General features: G+C 38.6%; 1 protein-coding gene across 7 annotated transcripts in view; it reads right to left on the reverse strand.

Moving 5' to 3' along the window:
- Window positions 1-401: 401 nt before the first annotated feature.
- The window catches only part of LOC103464556 (SLIT-ROBO Rho GTPase-activating protein 3-like), a 39,280-nt gene continuing 15,655 nt past the window's right edge, over window positions 402-24,026 (reverse strand). Inside the window, exons 4-22 of one of the 7 annotated variants that reach the window (XM_081607078.1) lie at window positions 22,868-22,930; window positions 18,847-19,038; window positions 18,410-18,538; window positions 18,108-18,329; window positions 17,370-17,471; window positions 14,963-15,160; window positions 14,765-14,849; window positions 13,247-13,274; window positions 10,469-10,571; window positions 8,583-8,643; window positions 8,022-8,099; window positions 7,568-7,702; window positions 7,359-7,464; window positions 7,054-7,281; window positions 6,559-6,632; window positions 6,243-6,450; window positions 5,099-5,245; window positions 4,118-4,466; window positions 402-3,551 (exon numbers count right to left, since the gene is read on the reverse strand). In XM_081607078.1, coding sequence (XP_081463204.1) covers window positions 3,087-3,551; window positions 4,118-4,466; window positions 5,099-5,245; window positions 6,243-6,450; window positions 6,559-6,632; window positions 7,054-7,281; window positions 7,359-7,464; window positions 7,568-7,702; window positions 8,022-8,099; window positions 8,583-8,643; window positions 10,469-10,571; window positions 13,247-13,274; window positions 14,765-14,849; window positions 14,963-15,160; window positions 17,370-17,471; window positions 18,108-18,329; window positions 18,410-18,538; window positions 18,847-19,038; window positions 22,868-22,930 — 2,973 coding nt within the window. In that variant the 3' untranslated portion in view covers window positions 402-3,086. Of the gene's footprint in view, window positions 3,552-4,117; window positions 4,467-5,098; window positions 5,246-6,242; window positions 6,451-6,558; window positions 6,633-7,053; window positions 7,282-7,358; window positions 7,465-7,567; window positions 7,703-8,021; window positions 8,100-8,582; window positions 8,644-8,986; window positions 9,018-10,468; window positions 10,572-13,246; window positions 13,275-14,764; window positions 14,850-14,962; window positions 15,161-17,369; window positions 17,472-18,107; window positions 18,330-18,409; window positions 18,539-18,846; window positions 19,039-22,867; window positions 22,931-24,026 lie in introns of all 7 variants that reach the window. The other 6 variants (XM_081607080.1, XM_008408734.3, XM_081607079.1 and 3 more) reach the window with 6 other exon arrangements.

Genomic DNA, 24,026 nt, shown 5'->3' on the forward strand with positions numbered 1-24,026 from the left:
CCATACATTTCCAGATCTGGAAAGCGATAAACAAAAATTTCCAACTCACTCCATACAATTAGGAACTTTAAGATTCTTCAATACTTGATCAAATCAACTTAATTTTGTTACAAGTTTTACTTTGACAATGCCTCTCTACCCAGCAGCCATGTGAAATAAGCTGTACAACAATAAATCTCAATTATAAACTGATAATTATTTTAACACAAAACCTACAAATTGCAGAAAATGCATGCAAGTTCAGTTTTTATTTTGGCCGGCAGGTGGCACTAAAATGTCCTTTTTAAATTAATGAATTGCATTGTACTATTGGGGAACAATAAATGTATCTTTCAAATCAATAACACACACAGAGAAGCTCAACATGATGTTAAGAACACAAAGATACACAGGAGCCTTGCTCAATGCTTGAGACTTTTTCAGTTTATTGTTCAGGTAATATCTGTGCAAGGATAAGAATTACAAAAATCTACACATTACACATAATACATATATACTGTATATATCTTGTTCCTATGATACAATGTTATATTTACAAGCAATATTTAGCAGTAGGCGTTAAGTCATCCCATCTTATGTACCTTTTACACTTTAAAGAGATGTCGATCCACCCTCTGGAGGAGGGGGCAACACATGTCATCAAGAGAAAGCAACAGTAACAGCCTGCAAAGATCCAATACAACCTGGACAAGTTTGTTTCTAGTGCAGCTTCAGGGTGAAGACACAGAACCTACAAACAGCTCAGCTCCATGTGGTTTATTAGTGCTTCAGTCAACTGAATTGTGCAAGTGTCTTACTTGTTTTAGAGGTAACACAGCTAATAATGTGGTAAAAAGAGATAAGGATATTGTTTCTTGAATAAAACTATACTTTGCTTCATCCTTTGTTGTCACAGAAATGATCACGAAAGCTAGAATGTAACGCTAACGCTTCATGTCTTGTGCACCACTGTAACTTGGTCTATACTGCCCCCGTCTGGACAGTTCTGAAATTGACAGATGGAGAATGAAATAAAGCAGTAAAGATGAGATGATAAAATTTGTCTTCTATAAAAAAAAAAGACATACAAAACACACTACAATGTCCACTGCAAAAGTAATTTTATCCCCGTGAACTTTTTTTTTTTTTTTGCCACATTGCAACCACAAATTTGTGTAATTAGTTGGAGTATGATATAAATAACCAACACGGAAAAGTGTGTATTTTTCTATTCTGTTCCGTTTATTCCGATGTCTCAAAATAATATCCAGTGCAGTGAACGACTTTTAGAATCACCAATTTAGAAAACAGCCCGTCTGTGTCATTAAAACTCACTAAAAACCTCATTTTTTCTAGGAAAATATAATGAACAAGCAGCATCAAGTAGACCAAGGAACACATCAGATTACAGAAATTATTAGGTCAAGGCTATAAAAACAAATCCCAAGCTTTGAACTGCTTTGCTGGAAACTGCAATCCAAGCAAGTGGAGCATTAAACCAAGAGGTCCATTGTAACTCTGGAGTAGCAACAAAGATCCAATAGGTTAACATGACAATTTGTTAGCCTTGCACTTAACAAATCTGGTCTCAAAGGGATAGAAGAAGAAGAAATCCACTGCTGAAAAAAAGGCTGAAAGAAGTAGAAGCCCTCTAGGAAACATGTGAAAGTATGCCCCGTGGTTACATTAGACCAAAACTGAAATGCTCTGAAAAAAGGTCCGAGTGCAGTAAAATTACCACCACACATCACAATGAACAGTTCATCCACGTTGTAGCATGGTTTCTTTAGTTGGGGCAGCAAAGCCAGTCTGAATTGATATAAATCCAATTTAGAACCAGCTGAAAAACCTGAACTTTACCCTTCATATAGCCTCAGATGAAGCGATTGAGTCAGGTGTTTTCCAAGGAAGAATATTCAAAGAGGCAAACGACTTGAAGCTAAAGTCGTTTAGCTTCAAGTCGGCAAATTTATGTAACGGTTTTCATACTCTTCTTTGTATACAATTCTGAAAAAAAACATGTATACTTTTTCTTCCACTTTTTAACAAAGCATAACTTTGTGTTGGTTTATTCCAAAATAAAAAAAAATCTCCCCAATAATCACACAACGTTGTGGTATGCGGATGTAACATGAAGATGTGAAAAAGTACAAGGGGTTTGAACACTTTTGCAAAATACTGTATTTATCAAATGTCAGGATATTTTTTATAAAAATGGCACAATGAGGTGGAGGAATGGTACTGATGCTGCCGATTCCCGTACTGTAAACTAAAGCAGCACCACAAGTTGGGATCACAACAGTGCGTGGAGCCATTTTGTCACATTTGTGCTTTATTTGGCCGTCAGTTCCAGCCAAAACCCTGCGCTGCCGCGAGTTTCACCAGAACCTGCAGCGTTTCCCAGATTTTTGAAAACTGTAACAAATATATCTGAATGTGTATAATTTCCAAATGCTATATGCTTTGAAGCTGTTGTCAAGGCAAATACGACAGTTTTAATTCCCACAGAAGCAACATTCTGTGTTCATCAGAAGAGCTGCAGCTTGAGGCAGCGGATATCGTCCTTCAGTCATGCTGTCTTCCTATATTGTTCCAAAGTGGGACAGTTTTCTCAACATTAACCTCTCTCCATCAACGTAAGTGATTCTGAAGGAAATATTCAAACACAAGACCCCCAGCACAGTCTGGATGTCTACATGGTAAGTGCTGTAGTATTCCCGTAAGTGTTTCATGGTAATGGAGCAGGAAACTAGATACAAAGCACAAGCTCACAGCATCTCTGTAATCTAATATTGTTTCAGCGAGACGTTTCATATCTCGGTAAACAGACATATTCTCCAGTGCATCTCTTTATTCCAGCTTTATATGAACTCTATTAAGTAATTTTTATAGTTTTAATTCCTATTTCTGTGTAATATAGTCACTGTTAAACAGTACAGTCACTTGCTTCCAGGCGGTGTGAGCAGAAACCAGAAGCAGCAAATCGTACCTTGTACAAGATTAGTGGGGAAATATTTGGACAAATTGGGTGTTTGTTATTGGTATAAAGACGATGTGCTGATATCATTCATTATCCACATAGTTCTTGACAGCTGGCAGATTTGGAGCTACATGTTACCCTGTTTGTCTGAGGACGAAGAGGACGTGGACGGCGATGGGGAGGGCGCTTTAGGAAACACCCTTTCAGTGGGGGTGATGCCTGGACTGCCCAGACCAGAAGAGCTGGAGCTGCTGGAGCGGTGCGGTCCCTGGCCAGGTCCGATCACCGGAGCTGGCCGCACAGGCCTGACCGGCGGGGGCCTTAGAGGCGCGTTCGGTCTGCGTGACGACAGAGCTGGTTTGAAAGTGGTCATGGTCTCGGAGGAGGAGCTGCTGCTGCTACGCCGCTGGGCTGCGTCCGGGTCCCTGATCACCATGGTGTGCAGGGGGCTGGCAGACATTTCCTGGGCAGCACCGGGGTGCTTGAGGGGCTCCAGGGTGTCCAGGACAACATCGGGGGCATGTTTGGCTACATTCTGCCGCTCCAGCTCTCGCAATTCATGCAGGGCTGTATTCATGGTTTTCTCTATGTCCTGACAAAGACAAGAAGAACAATCTGTTTATTTTTATGAAAATCAACAAACCAGAAAAATAACTACATTTCTATTTTTTTTTTCTAAAGAGGGGTGTTACACACAATTGACTTTTTTGAGTTTTAAATCATGTAGTAATGTCATTTCCTCATCAAAAACATAGCTTTGAACCACACTCCAGGTAACAGTTAAGATGAAACTTATATAAATAATAGAATGCTATTTACTAAATGTATTGCAACTTAACATTCCCTCTAAAACAATCCTATAATTCAAAATGTAAACATTTGCCACAGCTTTTCTTTTTTTTATAATGGCTAACCACCAGCACTTAACTTTCATTCTACAATGCAAGTCAATAGATATAGTATCTTTTATTCAGATCTATTTTCTAATTTATCCTTCCACCCATTCATTCACATGGGTGAAAAAACTGCTTTAAATGAGATTTCTTACAACCAGCATTATCCAATTAAGCATTTCCCAGAAGCCTCTAAGTATTACGCATGTGCAATACAGTTAACAACACAGCAACAACAACAAAAAAAAAAGTGAGTTGACTCAACTGCACTTCGATAACTCGTTGCGGCCCTCACCTCCGCGAGCGCCTCGGCCTCCATGGCTTTATGGTCCCCTAAACTGGCGTGCCGCGTCGTGCTCGGTGATGACCGTTGAGAGTGACTCTCGACAAACGCCTTCCTATCGGGATGGTTGATGGAGCCAGAGCTGCCGAACGTGGTGAGACGGCGCTTCTCCGGGCTGTCGGCGTGGGCCCTGCTGACGGCGATCTTGTGCGGGCTGCAGGGGCGCGGCATCACCCTGGGCGGCTGGTCAGCAGCCCTGGTGGGGCTGAGGCCGTCAGCACCGTTGTTCCTGTGGCGGGGAACTGCGGCTCCATCTGATCGCACTCTTACCCTGACACAATGGGATAATTAAGGAGAGAAATTAACTTCTTTGTGTTACACGGTATGTAATTTTTTTCACTTATGATCATATATTATTTACTCATGCCATTTTACTTGGAGCTTCCATACGGCTTTCGTATAAAAATTCCAGCCTTTCACGAGGATGCAGGTTTGCAGGACTATCAAGCCAATTTGTTCATTTTATCATATATTATGCAGTAAAGCCCACTGTAAAGTTGTGATAGATACTTCTTAAGTGGGCTGGCTTTAAGTAACCTGAGGACAAAAAAAACAAGGAAGGAAGGATGGAAAGAATGAAGGAAATGGAAATAAGAATGACACTATGAAGAGATGTAGGAAAAGGATGGAAAGAAATAAGGGTGCGAAGACCAAAGAAGGAAGGAAAAGACAACATAGGAAAGAACAAAAGCTTATGATGATGGAAAGGCGCAATTAAGAAAAGGAGCACAGAAAAAAGGAACGATGGAAGGAAGGTAACAACATTAAGACAACAGAGATAATAAGTCTGGAACAACAAATATTTCCCTCCTCTGATATAGTTTTTTTCCAGATCCTGAAAATACTGACCTCAAATTTCAGACTATTCCAGAAGGTGGAGGTACCTCGTCTAATAAACCTCACCTTCCTAATGCAGGTCCAAACCGGTTCTCAGCAGCCTGGTCACAAGGAGACTGATGCTCATTTCTTGACGACGTCCTGTCATCATAGTGAGATCCACTGCTGGTCTCACTTTCTGTCCTCTGAATACTGTCTGAGAAAGCATCATCCCTGTGAAACGAGTAATAAATCTTCATGATTATTTTCTTTTTTTAGTGAAGTTTTCACATTGCTTAATCAATTTTAAAGGACTACTGGGTCTTGAAACACCCAGAGAACTCATAATAATCCAACATAAGCATTTAATCTCCAAAGTGAATCTATGTTTCCACATTACAAATGAACCGATCATGTACCCAACCTAATTCAGTTTGCTCAATAATGTAGCTTTGATTAAGTTACATGTTGGGAGATAAAGCTTTGGTTTTCAACGATAAATGGCTGGAAGTGAAAGCAACACTATTTGAACACTGACTTGTCTAATTATAAATTCTTCCTTCTAATTTTTTATTCTTTTTTCTGTAACTAAAATTGGAAAAGAAGTAAGAAATGCAGAGCGACAGAGATGGGTCTTAAGCAAGACTTTTCTATTAAACAAAAGTTTGCAAACATGAATTTCCAAAAAATAAAACTTCACTTCACAAATTAAACTGCTATGGATGTTGATCTGTACATGTCCATCCCAATAAATGAATTTAATCCAAACGTTTTACTTGTTACTTTTATGACCATATTAACATCGTGCTTCTCTGAATTAAACCTCTGTAGGGCATTTTCATCAACAAGATAAGAGACACCAGAGCCAACAATGCAGATGCGCGAACGGCTGCTATTAAAACAACCCGGGCCTCATTAACAACTCAGCAGATGTCCAAGCTCGCATGCTAAGAGTAGGCAATGTAGAATGCAAATGTATTTATTCAAAAAATAAATAAATAAAATAAACATATTGAATAAGAATATTCATCTTATGCAATATTCTGTGGATTTTCTGTAGCTGTAGCCTATGAGAATCAAAATGTATTGAAAGAAAAAAAACACTTGAATAATTATAATCGTTTCATTTATTATAAAATGTGTTACAGATTTTGACATGATGGCCATTTATTTAGTTAATGCACCTGAATGTTGTTATTTTTACACCATAAAACCAACAAATCAAGCTTACATGTCTTGCACTACAATGTACTGATGAGGGATCAGCCCATCCACGCCGTTGTGCCGGCCCTCCCACCAATCCGCAGACGCTCTCATGTAGAGCAGCAGAGACGCTCCCTTCTTAAAGGACAGCTCCCTCGAACTTCGCCCCACGTAGTCGAACTTGGCGATGGCCTCGATTGGCTCGAACTCTGCAGGAGTCGACACATGAAAGAGTTCTATATATATATATATATATATATAAAACAAATGTCATTATTTTCACAGTAAGCTGGAAATGTCACAGCTGGGATCTTGACAGCGCATCGATTGCGCGTGTATCTGACCTTCATCACTTGTGTTTGGCCCGGTCCCGTTGTCGATCTCGTCAAGAGCTCCTGGCTCACTGTGAGGGCTTTCACTGTGCAAGCAAAAAGAAATGCAAAGAATCAGGAAAAAAAAGAGAGAAAAGAATCCCATATATGTAAAAAATACATTATTCTAAGCTTTTAGGGCTTTAATAGTTAGATCACATGCAGGTTTGCTCCTTTAGTCTGAAATCTGATTTGCAGATTTAAGCTGCAGGTAAACTGAGATGTAAATTCAACAAATGTGTCTGACACATAACTATAACTATGTTCTATAACAACCAAATGTAACTTTTTCTGTCTTTAATTTAAGATCAGATTTAAATTCACAACTTGGTTTGTTTTTGACAACAAGGTTTTGTTTATGTGTCTGCACTTTTTACGCAAAGAATAAGATCTGGTGTTTGTGAGACTCTAATGTTTAACCTGTTACACATGTTTGGGCTTTAAGATGCTCGATTTCTGTGCACCTACCAGTACTCTTCACCTCCTGCCATGCATTTTTCATAGACCGGTCCTTCCAACTCCCGCTGGCTCGGAAAGATGGCCTCGTGGTGGATAATGATGGTCTTGATGACCTCGTTAACGTGTACTTGGCAAGCCACGGGGTCCTTGTCGTCCGGTATGGGCATCAGCGTGGGGCCGAAGCAGATAGCCAGATTGTAGGGGTCCATCATGTTCTCGTCGCTGTACTGGGAAAGACTTGAAGAGATGGCGGCGTTTATTAAAACAGTAACAATTATCTAGCTTATTTTAGCTGCTGCTGTGAAGGAACTCACTGATTGAGGAAAGCAAACAGGTATCTCATGACGATGATCACGGGCCGCTGTAGGGTCACAATTATCTGCTGGAGATGATGAGCTCTTTCGCCACCAGAATCAAGTTCTGGGGAAAATGGATAAATAAACAGACCGCACATGAAACCATTTCAGTGACCAACTGGATAGTTCAGTGCATTTCGGATGGTTTCTCCTGTAATGAGACTAACTGGTGGTGGAGATGAAGTCGAGGAAACGTTCTTCGGGGAAAAGCGGGTTTTCCAGCCCTCGGAAGTAGAGCTTGAGGACGCCTGCCACGGAGTTGATGTCATGATCCGTCTGATCGTCCACTAGTGGATCTTCTCCTGCAGATGAACCGAACTCTTAATCCTCTAATTACCCATTCATTGGAGCCGCTTTCATCTAATATGGCTCTGATGCAATCTTATATGTACGTCAAATTAGAGCACCATAACGCAATTATTCTTGCTCATTTATTATTATTTCAGGATGCTATGTTTTATGCATTAGGTGGTTTACATGTCCATTACAAGCGCTACAAGCGACTTGCAGCCCTCTTAATTGCACTTTAGAGTCCTGTGAGAGTTACAGTGGCTTTTCAGGTGGGCAAAACGTAATTTAAAATCGATCAAGGGGAGATATGGAGGCAACCTGGGGACTAACCTCTTTCAAATGCATTCTTAATGTCATTGACTTCGACCTGAGATCCTGGAACCCGAAATATGCCTTGTTGCTGAAGACCTGTGGATGGATAAAACCGTTGAGGTGAAAAGAGGGAGGTATCAATATAAACGCTACTTAAAAATAGCACAGGTACTGTTAAATTACAAATAAATGTGGACAAATATAACAATAATAAAATGTGATGTATTTTGAAAGAGGGATGCAGAATTTTAGCTTGAATAGACTTGCAAAAAACTATCAAAAAGCAACAGACCAACTTTGGTCAAAAAACGAAAAATCTATTTTTATGATGTTTTTATGATAAATGAAAACATAACTCATTGTATCAACCTCAGTCAAATGACCTGCTCAGGGAAAGCTTAAATGCCTTGGAGTTCATAATATATTTGGTTGTTGGTGACTTTGTGAACGCACTTCAAGTGAATGAACATCCATTTCATAAAACGCCAATAAAAAAAATAAAAAAAAGGAAAATGAAACTATCGCATTTGCAGAAACTGCACTTTAATCTCTTTACGATGGAGAGAACTTGAAACTTACCGTACAGATTGATGTATCGAATGCAGCTCTCAACCACCACTGGTATAGGCTGCCCTGAATCCTACATGAAGAAATACATCAGTGACTGGAGGTATGTAAACAACAGTAACAGGTTATAAATTAATATGGAGGAACTCTAAATAAAATCGTATTAATTTATAATATTTGTAGGATATTATAATCATTAACATCTAAATTAACATAAAACTAAATAAGTTATGGTAAGTGTATCAAATACACAGTACATGTCACAGAATATATCTGAACAAGAATATGTACCAACCAACATATAGCATTTTAAAACAAAAAAGCATTTTTACAAGAACAGGGAAAGAATGCAGAGAAACGTCAGCAAGCAAACAAAACCCACAGTGACTATCCCACCCTGCTTAAAGACAAAGTACCTGACTCCTGGCACGGACATTTCTTCTTCCCCTGGGCAGAGAGCAGTAAGGCATGGAGAGACAGAGCAGAAGGAACAACAACCACAAAGAATTAGAAAGAGACGAAGAGGCAGATCTTAACAGAGGCCTGGCCTGAGAGAGCAGCCAAAGCTTCAGCGCCTTGTGGGTGAGAGACAGGAGGACACGGCCTGAGGGAGGAGGGTGAGGAAGGGGAAGTTGCCGTTGCAGAGCATTGGCAGGGATCCTACAAATTTTTTCCATTTCAAATTTGTACACTTATTCATACTCGTTTTCTAGAAATATGTTTTGGCATGCCATCTGACAACAAAACACCAATAAATCCTGATTGATGGATTTATCTCCATCAATCAGGAAACACAGCAGTGGAACTGACAAAGGGCTATTGTGTTGCTTTTTAGACATCTGGACCAATTAGGGGCAGTTAAAATGTATTCTTAATATAAAAATCTACACTACAATATCCTAAATCGAAACAAAGATCATCTATAAATCACAACTTGTGAGAAGTCATTTCACCACATCAAGAAATTTCGATTCTTTGTTTTTCGCATCCCAGCTGAACACAAAACAAGAATGGACGAGTTTATTTATTTCACTGTTTTTGCAACTAAAAACAGTGAAATAGTCCATTTACTTATTTCTGAATGACTGTGTGCTTTGTAAGCAATGTGACACAAACTCAACTTATGTTGTGGCAAGTCAAATACATAAGTCAATGTAACAATACTCTTGTTTTCTTAAAATTCTGAATTGTATCTTTTAAAAATATTATGTTTTATATAAAACAATAAGATATCATGTCTGGAATGTGTGGTTTTCTTTAAACCCAGTTTTTACTTTCCATACTTGTCCAGATTTTCAAAATCATACCATACAATTTCAGACCTTTCAAGAACAGAAACCCTGCATCGGGTTTGGATACATGCCTGCTAGAAAGACATTTTGGTTCAAGTTTTGTCTAATTTTTATAAAGGACTCGATCAGTTTTATTGTTACCCTAATAAAAGTGGCTATTAGCGTATTTACGCTTTGCTAAGGAAGAACCAGCATTATCTGTGGTCGAAATGTGTTTTTGATAAATTTAGTAGCTGATTAAGCAGCGATTTCATATTGATGCTGTTGTTGTGGGGCGCTGCTGCAGAAGCCAAGAAAATATGCCCATGTGTTTATTAGCATAGCCAACTGGCCCGCATAAAGCCAAATTAATTCAGTGTCTGCTAGCCGGAGGCTCACAAGACTAAGAATATAAAACAACTCGTCTTCCACATCACGTTTTTAATTGCTTTAAGACCGAAGACAATGCATTGAGCAAGAGGAAAGTGCATGAGCGAAACAACGTTTGAATAAGAGAGCGGTCACAAGCAAAAAGACGTCCCTCCTCCCCAGCACCACTACCACCAAAGGGCAGCCAGTGGGACAGCTGAGCTCATGGAGAAACAAAGGGCACAGATGGGCTGATACCTGAATGAAGGCCTCCATATTGCCGTTAAACAGCTTACGGTTAAAAATGGAACGAGGTCTACACTTCCGCATTCTCTGGGGTTTAGGGGGAAGAGTGGGGGGCCTGGGGAGATGGCAGGGATTACAGTGTTGAATGATAATAGTAAAAAAAAATACATCATGCATGTAAAAGTACCCACATATTTTTGAAAACATTTTTCATATCATATATTTAAATGCATCCAAATGATCTTAAGCAGAAATTTGATGATTAAAAATGAACATAATTAATTATTAATTACAACTTTATTATAATGAAGATAAAATAACCATTTACACTTCAAGCACTTGCACTAAACTGAAAAGTATTGGAACTGGAGAGACTTTAATTCAGTAACTTTACAAATAATTGTGTGACGATAAAAAAATTATGACAATACTGGTGTTTTAGTGATTGCTTTCATCGGTTATTCTGAGAATAGAAAGATTGCTCATAATATTTCAATAAAAATATTAAGGGTAGAACGCTATATTAGCTGTCAAACATGGTGGTTGTATCATCGTCCTCTGAGTTGTTTTGTCGACAGTGCAACAATGAATGATTTAACAGAATAATGGAGAACGTGGACTACTCTAAGATGGTCAGCATTTTTTTAGACCTTCAACTAGACAAGTTTGGATCTGAACACTGCGATGCATTTTAAATGGCCAATGATGCATGAGAACTGCTTGTGGAGTTACCATGGTAACATTAAGCAACCTTGATCCACAATATGCTTTTGTGCTTTTTATCAACATGCAACATGTTTTTTCTGAGACAAATTCTAAAAAAGCTATTTTTTATTAAATGCAAATATACTTCACTAACTAACTCAGATGCATTTTGACATATTTTTCACATTTTGCCCATTTTGCCCTGCAGCTAAGAAAAAGAACAGTTGGGTTATTTGTTTTTTTTTTTCCCCAATTTATCAAAATCTGGCAAAGTGTATCCCAACGGTTTCACATTAAAGTTTGATCATGTGAATAACAGTTTCAAATACTAAAGAAATTTAGAAAATAAGATATAATTACTTAAAAAAATGGAAGCCTCTGATCAGTTTTACTTCCTTTCTGATGCAAACTTATAACATTACTTCTACTCAATGGCACTGCGTAGTTATTTCTGTTTAGTATCTTTTATCTTGTGTCTTTTTAAGAAGACCAACAGTAAATGAAATTTTCATATTATTAATATTACCCATTTGCTACTCATTTCCGTTTTTCACTTAGTACTGAGTGTAAAGATCTTTTCATACTTCAACATTTCAAACTATGAGTTAACATTGGCATCAATTCCATGCAAATGATGAGCGTGTGCAAGCGGTCATCTTTAGAAAAGTTGGCTATCCTCTGAAAGCTTCAGTGTTTTGCATGCCAAGAAACCAAAGCAAAAGAACGTGGCACATTGTGGTTTTACTAGCTGCTTGAGGTTTTCTGTCTTTCTGCTTCTGCTGCATGCACAGCTGAGGTAAACTAACAGGATGTTTAGTGTTGCCTAAACCCGCAGCACACGGTCTCACGACAGAGACATTCGTACTTTTCATTTAACATTTAACGTGAATCAACATAAAGAAGCAGACCTGAAATATCAGCTGGGTTTTCTTTAATACAGACTATTTAGATGTTACAGTGGATCGAAAGCATGCTCGTTTTACTAGAACTTGTTCACACCGTCACATTGCAGCAACAGGTGTCAACATACTTTTGGGGGTTTTATGTGATAGACCACATTAGTGCTGCGAAGTGGAAAATAATAAATGTGTTGTTTTCAATTGTATGTAAAGATAAAGATCTAAAAAGTGTGCCAGGCATTTACAGACGTCATATTGCAAGCTTTCACTGCATAAACATCTACAAGTCTTTTCATGTTTCTTTCTACTAGCTTAAACATCAAGACACTTGGAAAATGTTGCTTATTCTCTTTGTAAAGCAGGTCGGAGTCAGTCAGACTGCATGGAGAGTGTATGTGCAAATCATTTTTCAACTCCTGCCACAAATCCTCATTTTAGCTTACATCTGAGCTTTGACTGGGCCATTATCACATCAATTTGCTCTGATCTAAACAATTTCATCATAGCTCTGGGTGGATGTTTAGAGCAGTTTTCCTGTTGGAAGGTGAATCTCTGCCCCCGTCCAACCGGTTTCCCTCCCATCCATCTCTGACCAGTCTCTCTGGCACTGGTGGAGAAAATGTTTTCCATAGCATGATGAACTCACCCCCACATTTTAACGTAGATTAGAGATAATTTGTTTTCATCAAAATGTTTTGTTTTCATATGACAAAATATAAGATGTAAGCTCAAATGCTATGAATACTTATGCAAGTCACTGAAGAATTATTTCATAAAGTAATACATAAAATATTAAAGTTTTATAAAATGTTATCATAAATTACAACTAAAACCACATTGCATTTATAGTTTTGTACATTGTACACTGGCGTGCCTCTTGGTCGGCTCTCCCTTGGAAAAGAGATTTTATTTCAACCAACTTCCTGGTAAAATAATGGTTAAATAAGTAAAGATAATTTCAAACCATTTTAATAGTTCATCATTTTTGTCTCATTAAACTTAGTCAAGTAGGTTGTTTTTTTTGCAAATAAAACAAATGGGAGGTTGTTTAATAACAAGACTTAAAAATCTTAAGAATCCCTTTATTCCCACATTTTGGTCTCATTTTAACTACATCTGGAGACACAGGAAGGATTTTACACATCAGCGCCTACTTCATTCACCTTCTTGTCACTGAACATCTTACCTTGTTGTTCCATATTCAGCCCGCTCCCCTAAAAGCAGAGGAAGCAGAGGAAAAGAGGCCAAATTAGAATCAACTAGTTCACAGTCACAGCAGTTAGTGGTATGGTTGAGTGCAGGCTGATTATACAAGGCTGGCAGATGGAGACAGAAAGGGGGTGTTGTAAAGAAAAAGGGGGCATCTATTCAGCCAAACTGAATGGGGTGAGCGCCATAGCTGCATTTGACTCGCTGCCAGACAGCGGTCATTCAGCGGTCGGCCCCAGAAGGGGATGGCCTGTCTACTCTCTCCATCCGCAAACCGGGAAATGTAACCAGGGGCAACTGGAGAGGCAGGCTGAGGGAGCTGATTTGCACAGTTGGACGATTTCATGAATCCGTAGCGCACTGGCTTTAAGAACTTTGGGAAAACATAGAAATGTATTAGGATGTAAAAAGGCTATTAGATTATAACAATGAATGTTTCTCAAACACATTCGTTTTTTCTACTCAGACCAAGACATGTTAACTGTTAGGATTTGAGAACAATGGATATAAATCTAAGTTTCTGATGTGTTATTTTGACATATTTGGCACCTTGAGCCAAAAAAAATTATTTACATCTGAAAAACCAAAAACAGTATCTCCCATCAATGACCCTCTTTTGAACGTTTTATATATGTTTGAACTAAGAAGAAAACGTTGACACCAATTAAACAGCTGATGCATTGGTTTCAATAAGGACATGTAAGTATGCAAAAAAACTTGCCTAATGTCACAGAAGTGGGGAATTGTAGCAGGATGAATGCTCCCAGCTGTAACATGGCAGCATTATGGCTTTCAGCAGCGAGGACAAATTCAGGGAGGATACTGCAAGGATTATTCCAGTGACAGACCAGGAGTGATTAAAATAATAATAATATTGTTGTCTGGATATATGAAGGGGAGCAGCCAAGCCTGGACAAGCTAGGTTGATTGTGCAAGATGAGATGAGCCCTTTGTGGATGCTCAGTAAAGAAAAATAACTTCCTCTGGTGGATCTATGTTTTTGGGACTTCATTATTATTTTAATTAAGCATTTTAGGTACATGTTAATATAAACATGTAGCATGTGGTCTCCTGGAGTAGTGGTGGCATTTAAAGCATGCTACTGAATTTTGTCCTTTTTGGTAAGAAGTCTAACAGTAACGGGCTATGGATGATTATTGGGCTTTGTCGTCTACCATAACAAATAGAAATGATTGGTTACAAATTTACTGGATGGCGTTGATGTTACTCAGTGCATTTTAGAACACACCACAACATTTTTTTCCATTAATATGTAGGTGGGTGTGTGTGTGATTCAGGACATGTGGGGCAGATGTTTTCTGTATTTAAAGAATCAGTCATAAATCCACACCTATACCAATTATCACCCAATCCCACAGGATAATAAGCGCTCTGTGATGGCAGACTATTACCATGGCCATATGCCTGTCTCTGTGTCACTACAGATCTTACCTCTCTACAAATGTCCAGCACAAAAAGGTTTTTATGTTCTCACCTTCTCCTAGTGTCTGCTTCAGAAGGTCGTGCTTAGCCTGCAGTTTAACAATGAGATTGCTGCCATTCAAGTACTCTTTGTATTTCTGCAGTTCAAAAAGAAGGAAAAAAATTATATACTACCACAGATGTTAGATATTTTTTAAACAACTTTTTGCCTGCATGCTTGTGTATTTTCTGCAGTCATCTGTTAACTTACTGTGAAGTAGAAGCCCTCGGTCTCTTGCTGATTGGCTCGCCTTTTGGTGATGTTTGCCTTGCTCATGTAGGAGTCAGAGGAGGCCGATTTGACAGACTCTGTGGATTGGCTGTGCTGGAAGGCCTCTGACACATCAAAGTCCTCCACAGTTAGCATGTCCTGGAGGGTCTGCATGGTGGCATCAAGAGTCTTCTTAACCTGATAAAAGACATCCAAGCACATCATAGTATCCAGTCCCTCTTTCATATGCACTTCATGAGGAAAAACCAAGTGATTTAGGTAGATTAAATACTAAAATACTGTACCAAAATCTAATCCATTTCTAAATGCATATCCTAAAAATTTGATTATTTTCCTTAACTATGGCCTTGAACACTGTCAATAGCTGATGAAACTCCATTCCTAACCCTGACCCATCGTGACCCAGGATTCACACTTCATGTTAGGTCTACAGAAACAAGATACCAATTATCATATTTGTGATACATTTGCACAGCATAGTGATCATTAAATTGGCATATTTTAACAATTTTGACCTTGTTTGCTAAGGTAGTTGCCAGTGGCAGCACTGTGGAGGACAAAGAAAAAAACAAGCATAAATAAACAGTGGCAATCATGGAGTCTCACTGTGTGCACCTGGCAGCATCATTAATGGTTTGAGTTATATTGCAGTCAGAACGATGATTGAAACAATTAATTATGATAACTTAGTTATTGCTGCCAATAACCTATATGATTTCTTGCTAAACATGATACATCTATCTCTGTCTTAAAAAAAAACAAAAAAAAACAACTGCGACTAACCGTTCTTAAGATTTACATTTTACAGCCCAAAGCTTTATTTTCATTGCAGGATTAAACCTTTAAAAAAGCTACCGTTGTGATTAACTTTGCACTTTTTAGCACAGAAAGTACTCCTGGACCAGTGCATCCGTGATTTTTTGTGTGCTCTGCTGTCTTAAACAACCATTCAGTCGTGGGAGGACACAGAGTCAAGATTCTGCTGGAGGTTTCTTCCTGTTAAAGGCGAGTTTTCCTTTCCAGTGGGAGACCAGCAGAAGGGATTGTTGCATTAAGTCAATGAAACAATGCAACCAGCTGTCTGCTGTCGCTTTATACTTTGAGGAGTGATTGATGCAAATTCAGTGATTCAATTTAATCAGCTGAGTTTCCTTGGATGACAAAAAAAAACCTTCTACAAGTTTAATAAAATAAATATGACTGCCTTGTTTATTAATAAAGAGGATCGAATTGGAATGTATGTATCTGACTTTCAATCTGTCTTGTGTATAAAATTGGAAACTTCCTTTTTTCTCTCTGCTTTTTTTTAATTGGTACTAAACTAAACTGAAATAAATTGATTTATCTTTAGCAAACATGCCTTGCTTAGAATGTTAAGAGTAAAGATAACAAGTAAACACTAAACTTAAAGCTGCCAGGATCTACTTAGCCTAGGTTTAGCCGTTTATCAGACTTACAACAGATTTTATGAGCGCATTGTAGTTTATAAGCACATATTTTAATGTTGTTCTGTAGCAAAAACCATGAGGTTTATTTTCCCTTAGCTACTATTCTGTTCATGTAATTCAGGGAATGGCTACAAAAAAATATCTACTTGCCGAAACGTGCCCATACCTCCAGTCAGAGCAATAATTAAAAGGATTAGGAGGGTAGCTTATCTTGCAGCACCCAACAACAGGGAGGATGGTAACAGAGGTAAAAAATAATAATAATAATAATAATTGTATATAATTGTTTAAAGAAAAGCAGCAATTCTGAATTAGAAGGTTTTGGTGCTGCAGGAAAAGATTAGTTTGTCTTAAGCTTTTTTGGCATCGTTGGCACAGGTGCCAACAAATATGAAAGGTGCTTTGCATAAAAATTTTTTGCTTTTGAATCCACCATTATCAACAAATTAAATGGAGCGACGTTTCCCTTGTGCCCAGCATTTGCATTAAAAGAATCCTCTATGATGAAGACCCTAAAACAAACAGCTACTGCAAAATATTAACGTTAAATGATAGAAATAAAATAGAGTTCATGAATTATTCTAAGTCACTAGCATGCTTACTTTAAGTGAATCACAAGAAAATCATCCTAAAGGGAGTGGTTTCTTTCAGCATTACAATGCACTAATCATTCGCCCAGGGGGAATCGCTGAGGATGTGATGAATACATAAATGTATGAGTCAAATGCTACGGCTTTTAAAAACTAGATGGTACCATTTGATATAGAAGCACTTTTTGCAGTCTAGCAACACGTGAAGGTAATTTTTTTTCTTCCTTTTCTGGCACAACGACTTAAAGCATAAATTTGTATTCTTTGTGCAAGACTCAAATTTAGCTTTCCATCCCTGTCCTCCAGATGAAATCTACAGTTGAGATTTGTGTGCACAGAAGCTCTCACCTCTTCATTTTCTATCTTCAGTGTGGCCAGGCGAGACTGCAGCTGGTGGTATCGCATTAAGAGCTCTGTCTGGACAGGCTGCTGTGCACTAACCTGACACACCTAGAAAAGAAAAAAAAGAACCTTTTATTGAACTTAGAAGAAGGGCTGAATAAAAACCATGAACATTCGTGTCTGACAGTTCATCAGCTCCAGGCCTCTTCTCCAAGTCTCACCCACTCATAAGGGTTTTGCTCTTCCCATATCCCTTTCACACCTATTTTGCACTTATGTCATTAAATCATTCAGTTTTGGCTCACTATTCATTGTAGACAAGTTTAATAGTGATAAATGTTAATGTATATACTCAAAGCCCATGTATGATGAGATTTCCTTGCAAATAATTTCATAAAATCTCTGCATGGCATTACATTTTCTGTCGGTTTGGTTTTGATTGAACTGAACCAAACAACTCTTATAAATATCAGAGATTAAGATCCCAGCCCAATCCAAAGTAACCCCATGCAACTTTCTGCTTTTGAATGTTGTTGAATGGAGTCACTCTTTCTTACAGTCACCAAGGAGTAAAAAAATTAAAAATAAAATTAAAAATTACTTTAAGTCATATGTTCTCAAAGCAGGAAGGAAAGGTTGGGTGGGTTTGAATGCGTGCATGGCTGCTACAAAATGATCTGTGGTAGAAAGTAGACCAAAAAGTAGAAAGTATCAAGGCGATGAAATGACCAGGATCAAACTCACCTCATCCCCCATGTGCGGCTGGTAGTCAAAGCGTGCGGGAGGACAGAAGATCTGACTGTGTGTGTCCATAAACCTTAGCTTGTCCCCTCTAATGTCCATGGCATCGACGGCTCCTTCGAGTAGATCCAAACCTTCGTGGCGAGAGGTTTCCAGGCTGTATTCAGCAGACAGATAGGTCCTCATGGTGCGCGCCAAGCTCGCATGGTAGCCCAAGTCACAAGACTGACAACAAGGAAAACGTGTGTCAAGTTTAAACAAATGAAAGGCCTGAACAACATTGGATTTGACTGGTTTTCACTTACATCTATCATGTCCGACACGTCGTGTATGTAATATTTGGCCACCAGGGCGTTGGTAGCTGCCAGATTGAGAAGATAGTCGTTCCGGGCCTTTGTGCACTTCAGCTTATTTTCAAAGTACTTGGCCTGTCTCTGGGGAGGGAAGAGGACGGAAGAGTCCCATTAATGCAGGATGTTAAGTGTCATCCTAATGTGCTCAAAGAAAGCTTACCACATTACATTGATTTTATCTCAGTAATTTCTCAATCTACTGTATGTGTTGAGTGTATGGCACAATGCAAAGACAAGAGTTTTCTGCCAGCTGTATATTATTTCTACATATACATAATGATGCAATGAAGCAATCTCATTTAAAATGCATTCATGGTTTATGGTTGGTTAATCTTTTTTGCCCCTGATATAAATCCTTATCATGTGTGTTCGCATCAAGGGAAACAAACCTTTTCCTTCATTTTTTCCATCTTCCGGACGGAGCTTCTTCGTTGGGGACGCTCATCGTGACTGTGACGCAACAGACCGCCGCTGATGTCATTCACCTTGCCGATGTGCTTCTCTTCCTGTTTTTCTGCCTCCTTCAGCTTGCTCTCAGCACTCAGACTCTCACTGTGGTACATGTGGTATGTCTTCATCACCTAAACAAAAAAAAAAAAAAGGTGGACGTAAAGTGATGGACAGTAAAAACAACAGTTAACATTAAAATATTGAAATATTGACCACCACATATCTTTCTTATTTAGAGTCAACTGATTAGTCTGGAAATCCTTCAACAATTTCAGATTGTAACAAGTGAAAATCTGAAAACTTTCAGAACCATAAGAAGTAAATGTTTGGCTGAAGTGTCGTAAAATCAGCACTTTTATTAGTTCCTAAAAATAAAATCAAAATCATTGAGTGGTACTGAGACTGAGAAAGAAATGTTTCATTGTAATGAAAAAAATATATGAATATTTGAGAAAAAAAATCTCTTAATGGCTGCTGTTGTATATCGCTAGTAGAAAAACTCAACACAAAATGAATCTGAATATTCTCCAACACATAATCCTCTAATATATCTTTCTCTCATATTACCACTCTAGGTTTATAATAACAAGGCCAGCTGCAATTGCTCGCTACATCTTGGAGATTTTGTTTCCAGCTCTCGTCTGTCAACATGGCATGAAAGCTCTTAGAAGCCCCTTTCACAAAACACTTCAAGTTGGGATATAGTCTCTTTCTGGCCATCTGTGTGTACCAGGCAGTATGACACAGCAAATCAACATATCGCAGTTTATGCCACCAAGTCACCCAGCGAGCTTTTTTCTTCTAACCCGTTTCCAAAAGGTCCAAAGTTGTCTAGGCTAAAATTGGTCTATATTTGGTTTAAAAGTGAAAGCTGTTGAAACATATTTTTAGACATTTATTAGAAGAAGACTAAATATAGACCAGAACAAGCCGGTCTTAAACTCCAGACCTACTGATTGCAAACACCTTGTTTTCACTACACAAGACACACATTTACATCTTTATTTTGTAAAGCTGATTCTCATCTGCCTTTGAAACTCTATAAAATTAACACCCAACCCCTTTTTAAATTTTTTTGTTAGCACTAGTGGCCTGTATTTGATAGTAGCTTGACAGAAAGAAGGGCAGAGAGAGAAGGGGAGGACATGCAGTAAATGGCACAGAGTCGAGAATCAAACCTGGGATAGTTTTGTCGAGGATTGTAGCCTTTGTTCATGGTGCACTACTCTACCACTGAGTCACCTAGTGCTGATTTTTGACAGAATAATCTTTAAGCTTATTTGAGGTTTTAAAAAAAGAAACGGGTAGGAAGATGTAACATATTGTAAGATATTTTGTGTTATTATGAACCTTAAAACAATTTCCAATTATCTTATTCTATTTTAATGTGAAAATTACACTGTTTTGGAACAAAAGCTGCAAATTCCAAACTATGTGTTTATATTTCTTAACTATAATTAAATAACTAGGTTACATGTAAATGACTAGCTCTGATTAAGCTCACTGCAAGTCAGTTTGTGAGTTGACAGCTTTAGACTTGTTACTTGTCCAAATGAGTGTTATCATATTTAGATGCATCACATCATTGTTCAATAAAGACTCTCCACAGGTTACTCATTTTACAGACACACGATCATGACATGGTGGAGGACTGTGGAGTATTTTCAGTGGACGCAGATGAAAGCATCGAGAATCTTATCATATTCACCATCCTTATGAGTGTCATATTCTTATTGATATTCTGGAGATGATCTGGGTGTATTTCTCCAAGATCTCGTCTTATATTTCAGTAAGACACAAAATAAACTTTCCAGTGATTTAAAACAAGATCTAGGTGTAATGAACAAGATTTTTACGGCTGTCAACCTATATACTGTTTAAATAGTAACTCCAGATATAACAGTTCAATTAGGCAACATCTGCTTCTCCATTGCTGGTTCTCAGGTTCTGGTTTCCTAGCAACCCTGACTGAAATGGATGAGAAGAGAACGTGAGATCGATCAGCAGGGGAGGAAGGAGGTAACAAAGTGACACAGAGCGAACGTCTGTGCTGCAAATGAAACGAGTGACAAGCCGAGTGCCGCACAAAAATGTAGTGGATGATGGTTGCCCTAATCCATTAGCTTCTAAAAAGTCTTCTCAACACAAAAGATTAAATGGCTTACGCATCCACGTTTAGCTCTGTTACTGTTACTGCTGCAGAGTTGAAAAGACTTTGCTATCCAGTGCGCTGTGTCTGAGTTGTAGACAGGCTTTTAATAATGCATGAATGTGAAAAGGGGAAAAGAGAAAAATCAATATTAGTATAGCAGCAATGTTAGCCGTGCTGTATGAAGTTAAATGTACGAAGATTTTTTTTCTGCCGTTTCTATCGTGGTGCTTTCTGGTCTTTGAACCTTTGCTTCTCACACTGATGAATTTTTCACCTTTCACAATAAACATTGGCAGAGCAACCACTGAAGTCTCTAATGCAGCTAGTATAAAATTTATACTTATTTTGCATTTAAGGAAATATGTGCAAATAACAAATTCTTTCAAAAGACATTTTCACATTTTTTTCTCCCTTTTGGTCGAATCCAAATGATTAAATATAGTTTATTCGTGATCTTTGCCTAAAAGAATATTTTTATTATGTTCACTTGAAATTAAATTTAATTTAATAAATAATATCAAAGGCTCAGGACAAATTATTTTATCAGTACAAAGTAGCCAAAGGACACAAATCCAAATGCTGTGTTGAATTAAACATAATTAATGAGTTAATATTTCTGCTTTACTGTTTGTCTTAATATTGGCTCTGGTGTTGCTTTAGTTACAGCACCTAAAAAAGGACTGGACTTTGAACATCGAGAGGAGTCGGTGTCAGGCATCTGACGAGGATGCCTCCTGGAGATCTACTGTCTCACGTCCCACCAGTAGGAGACCCAGGACTCCTACTGGTCCTGGGTCTCCTAGGACCAGTAGGTGTGAAAAAGTGTTTGTTTCTTCATACCGCACACCAACACTGGACATCACTTGAAAAAACCATCCCTACTGTAAAAAATGGTGGTGACATCATCATGCTTTGGCGACTGTTTGCAGTTGATGCAATCTTGAGATTGGGGTAGCAGTTTAGTTCTAAGCATGGCCATGGTCCTCCACATGCAGCCAGAATTGTAATGCAATGGTCCAGATTTAAGTATAGTAATTTTTTTTCAGAATGGTCTAGTCAAAGTCTAGATCTAAACTCAAGTTTGATTGTGTGGCAAGTTATGAGAAATCAATTTCAGTCAAATCTGACTGAACGTAAGGGGCCGCATACAGTGTGTATGTGTGTGACAGTAGAGTTCAAAATGTATGAAAACTCTTGTATGGCTCTAAAGTTGTTAAATGTTAAAAGATTTTGCATTAACTTGCAGTTGAACCACAACATCAGCAAACAAACAAACCCATGACAAAGCGGTCGGATGTTTGTTGTGTTCAGCATGGATTAGATATGAACTTTTCTCTGTTCTGCACCATTACACATGATGTCGAATTACAGAAATGTTTTTTTTCTTCTTTTTTTTTTTACATTAGATAAAATCATTTGTGAATTGTTAATTTTACAAAAGGAAGAGCTTCCTCAGACTCCATAACTGCTTCAAAACTGTTTGCCATGAGCATTTCTGAAGCAGAAATGCTGTCTCTGATTAAAAACAGTTGAAGACAACAAAACATTTTCCTTGGAACAATGCAGCAACTGACATCTGAACAAAAATGGACTTTTTCACGACCTCAGCAGAAGGAAAAAAGCGATGCATATAAAAGCCTGCTCTGTTGATAAGGCCTATCTTCAGCGTGCAGCGTCTGGACAGCTGCTGCACAGGTTACGAGCTCGGGTTGAAAAGAAGGCTACGGGGCTGCAGCTGCAGGCTGCCAAGGCTGGGCACCGACACAGAAATGTTTGGCTGGCAGGAGGAGGGATGTTGTGCAACTTACTGTGTAGAGTTCATTGGTGACTTTCACTAACTCTTCATGCATCTGGACCCCGATGTCTTTACTCTGCAAAGAAAAAAAAACAGCAGCAGCAGCAGATTTAGTGGAGAAATAACATGCGGTATGCACAAATATAAATATGAAAACTACTGTTGTAATCATGGCATGAAACCCTTGAAAGCAGTGTGGCAGTTTTATTTCTATGCGAAGGCTGTCAGTAAGTGCCGACATGCTGTCATTACTCTGCAGTTGAGAGGATCTAATACAATGCCCAAAGAGAAAAGGCAGACAAAAATAGAACAGTACAGTCATTGCAGAGCATTTCTCCTGACAGAGAGTCCCAGCTTCAGCTCAGTTACAGGGAATGGGAGCGTATGATGAATTGGACATTTCGCACAATAGGGCTTTTAGGCAAGAAGAGGGAGAGAATGGTGCCAGCTCCAGTGGAGTGTGACTCTGGAAATCCTGTTGAGTGGATAAAGAACGCCGTTTTGGCCGATCTATCCCGTTTTGTTGTCGCCTCTAAGGCACGACTCCTCAAAACCACAAACTTGCATTTTCAAATGCTTAGAGAGCAAGACTTCAGCACATTTGGTCCATTTTAGAGTCTGTCTTATCAAGTGCCAGAGGTGATTCATTCCTGTCACCGCATGTGTAATTCATTACCATCAACTCTGCACTGCAGCTGAACCAGGAAGCCGAGCATAACAGGATTATTGTCTTAAAGGAGTCTTAGCAAATTTTCTGTGACAGATTTCCAGCAGGCGGTCATCAGTAATCTCCTTTAACCTGCCCCAAGCCAACCATCTTTAACCACCTTCGCATTAGTGCATCTTTTTAGATTCAGTTTTAATATATTAAAAGCCCACATTTGCTATTGTTAAACAATATAAAGAGCCTTGTTGTGTAGGGTGGCTGTATATTGCAGGGGAAAGCATCAGTAACAAGTAAAGAGAACATGTTCACTAATGTTTACACTTTGCTTGTGGCTCCTGATTAGACCCTCTTCTGAAATGCCTTGTTGTTAATACCACAAACACACTTTTACCTTACTTCCAAGAGAGACAAATTTGTCCGCTAAGACGCATTTCCAAAATATTTGGACGGTTACTAAATGAGTGCCACCCATGAAAATGACTACATCAAGCTCATGTTTATTCAC

This window comes from Poecilia reticulata, chromosome 5, assembly GCF_904066995.2.
Source record: "Poecilia reticulata chromosome 5, P_reticulata-male-v2, whole genome shotgun sequence".
Taxonomy (NCBI): domain Eukaryota; kingdom Metazoa; phylum Chordata; class Actinopteri; order Cyprinodontiformes; family Poeciliidae; genus Poecilia; species Poecilia reticulata.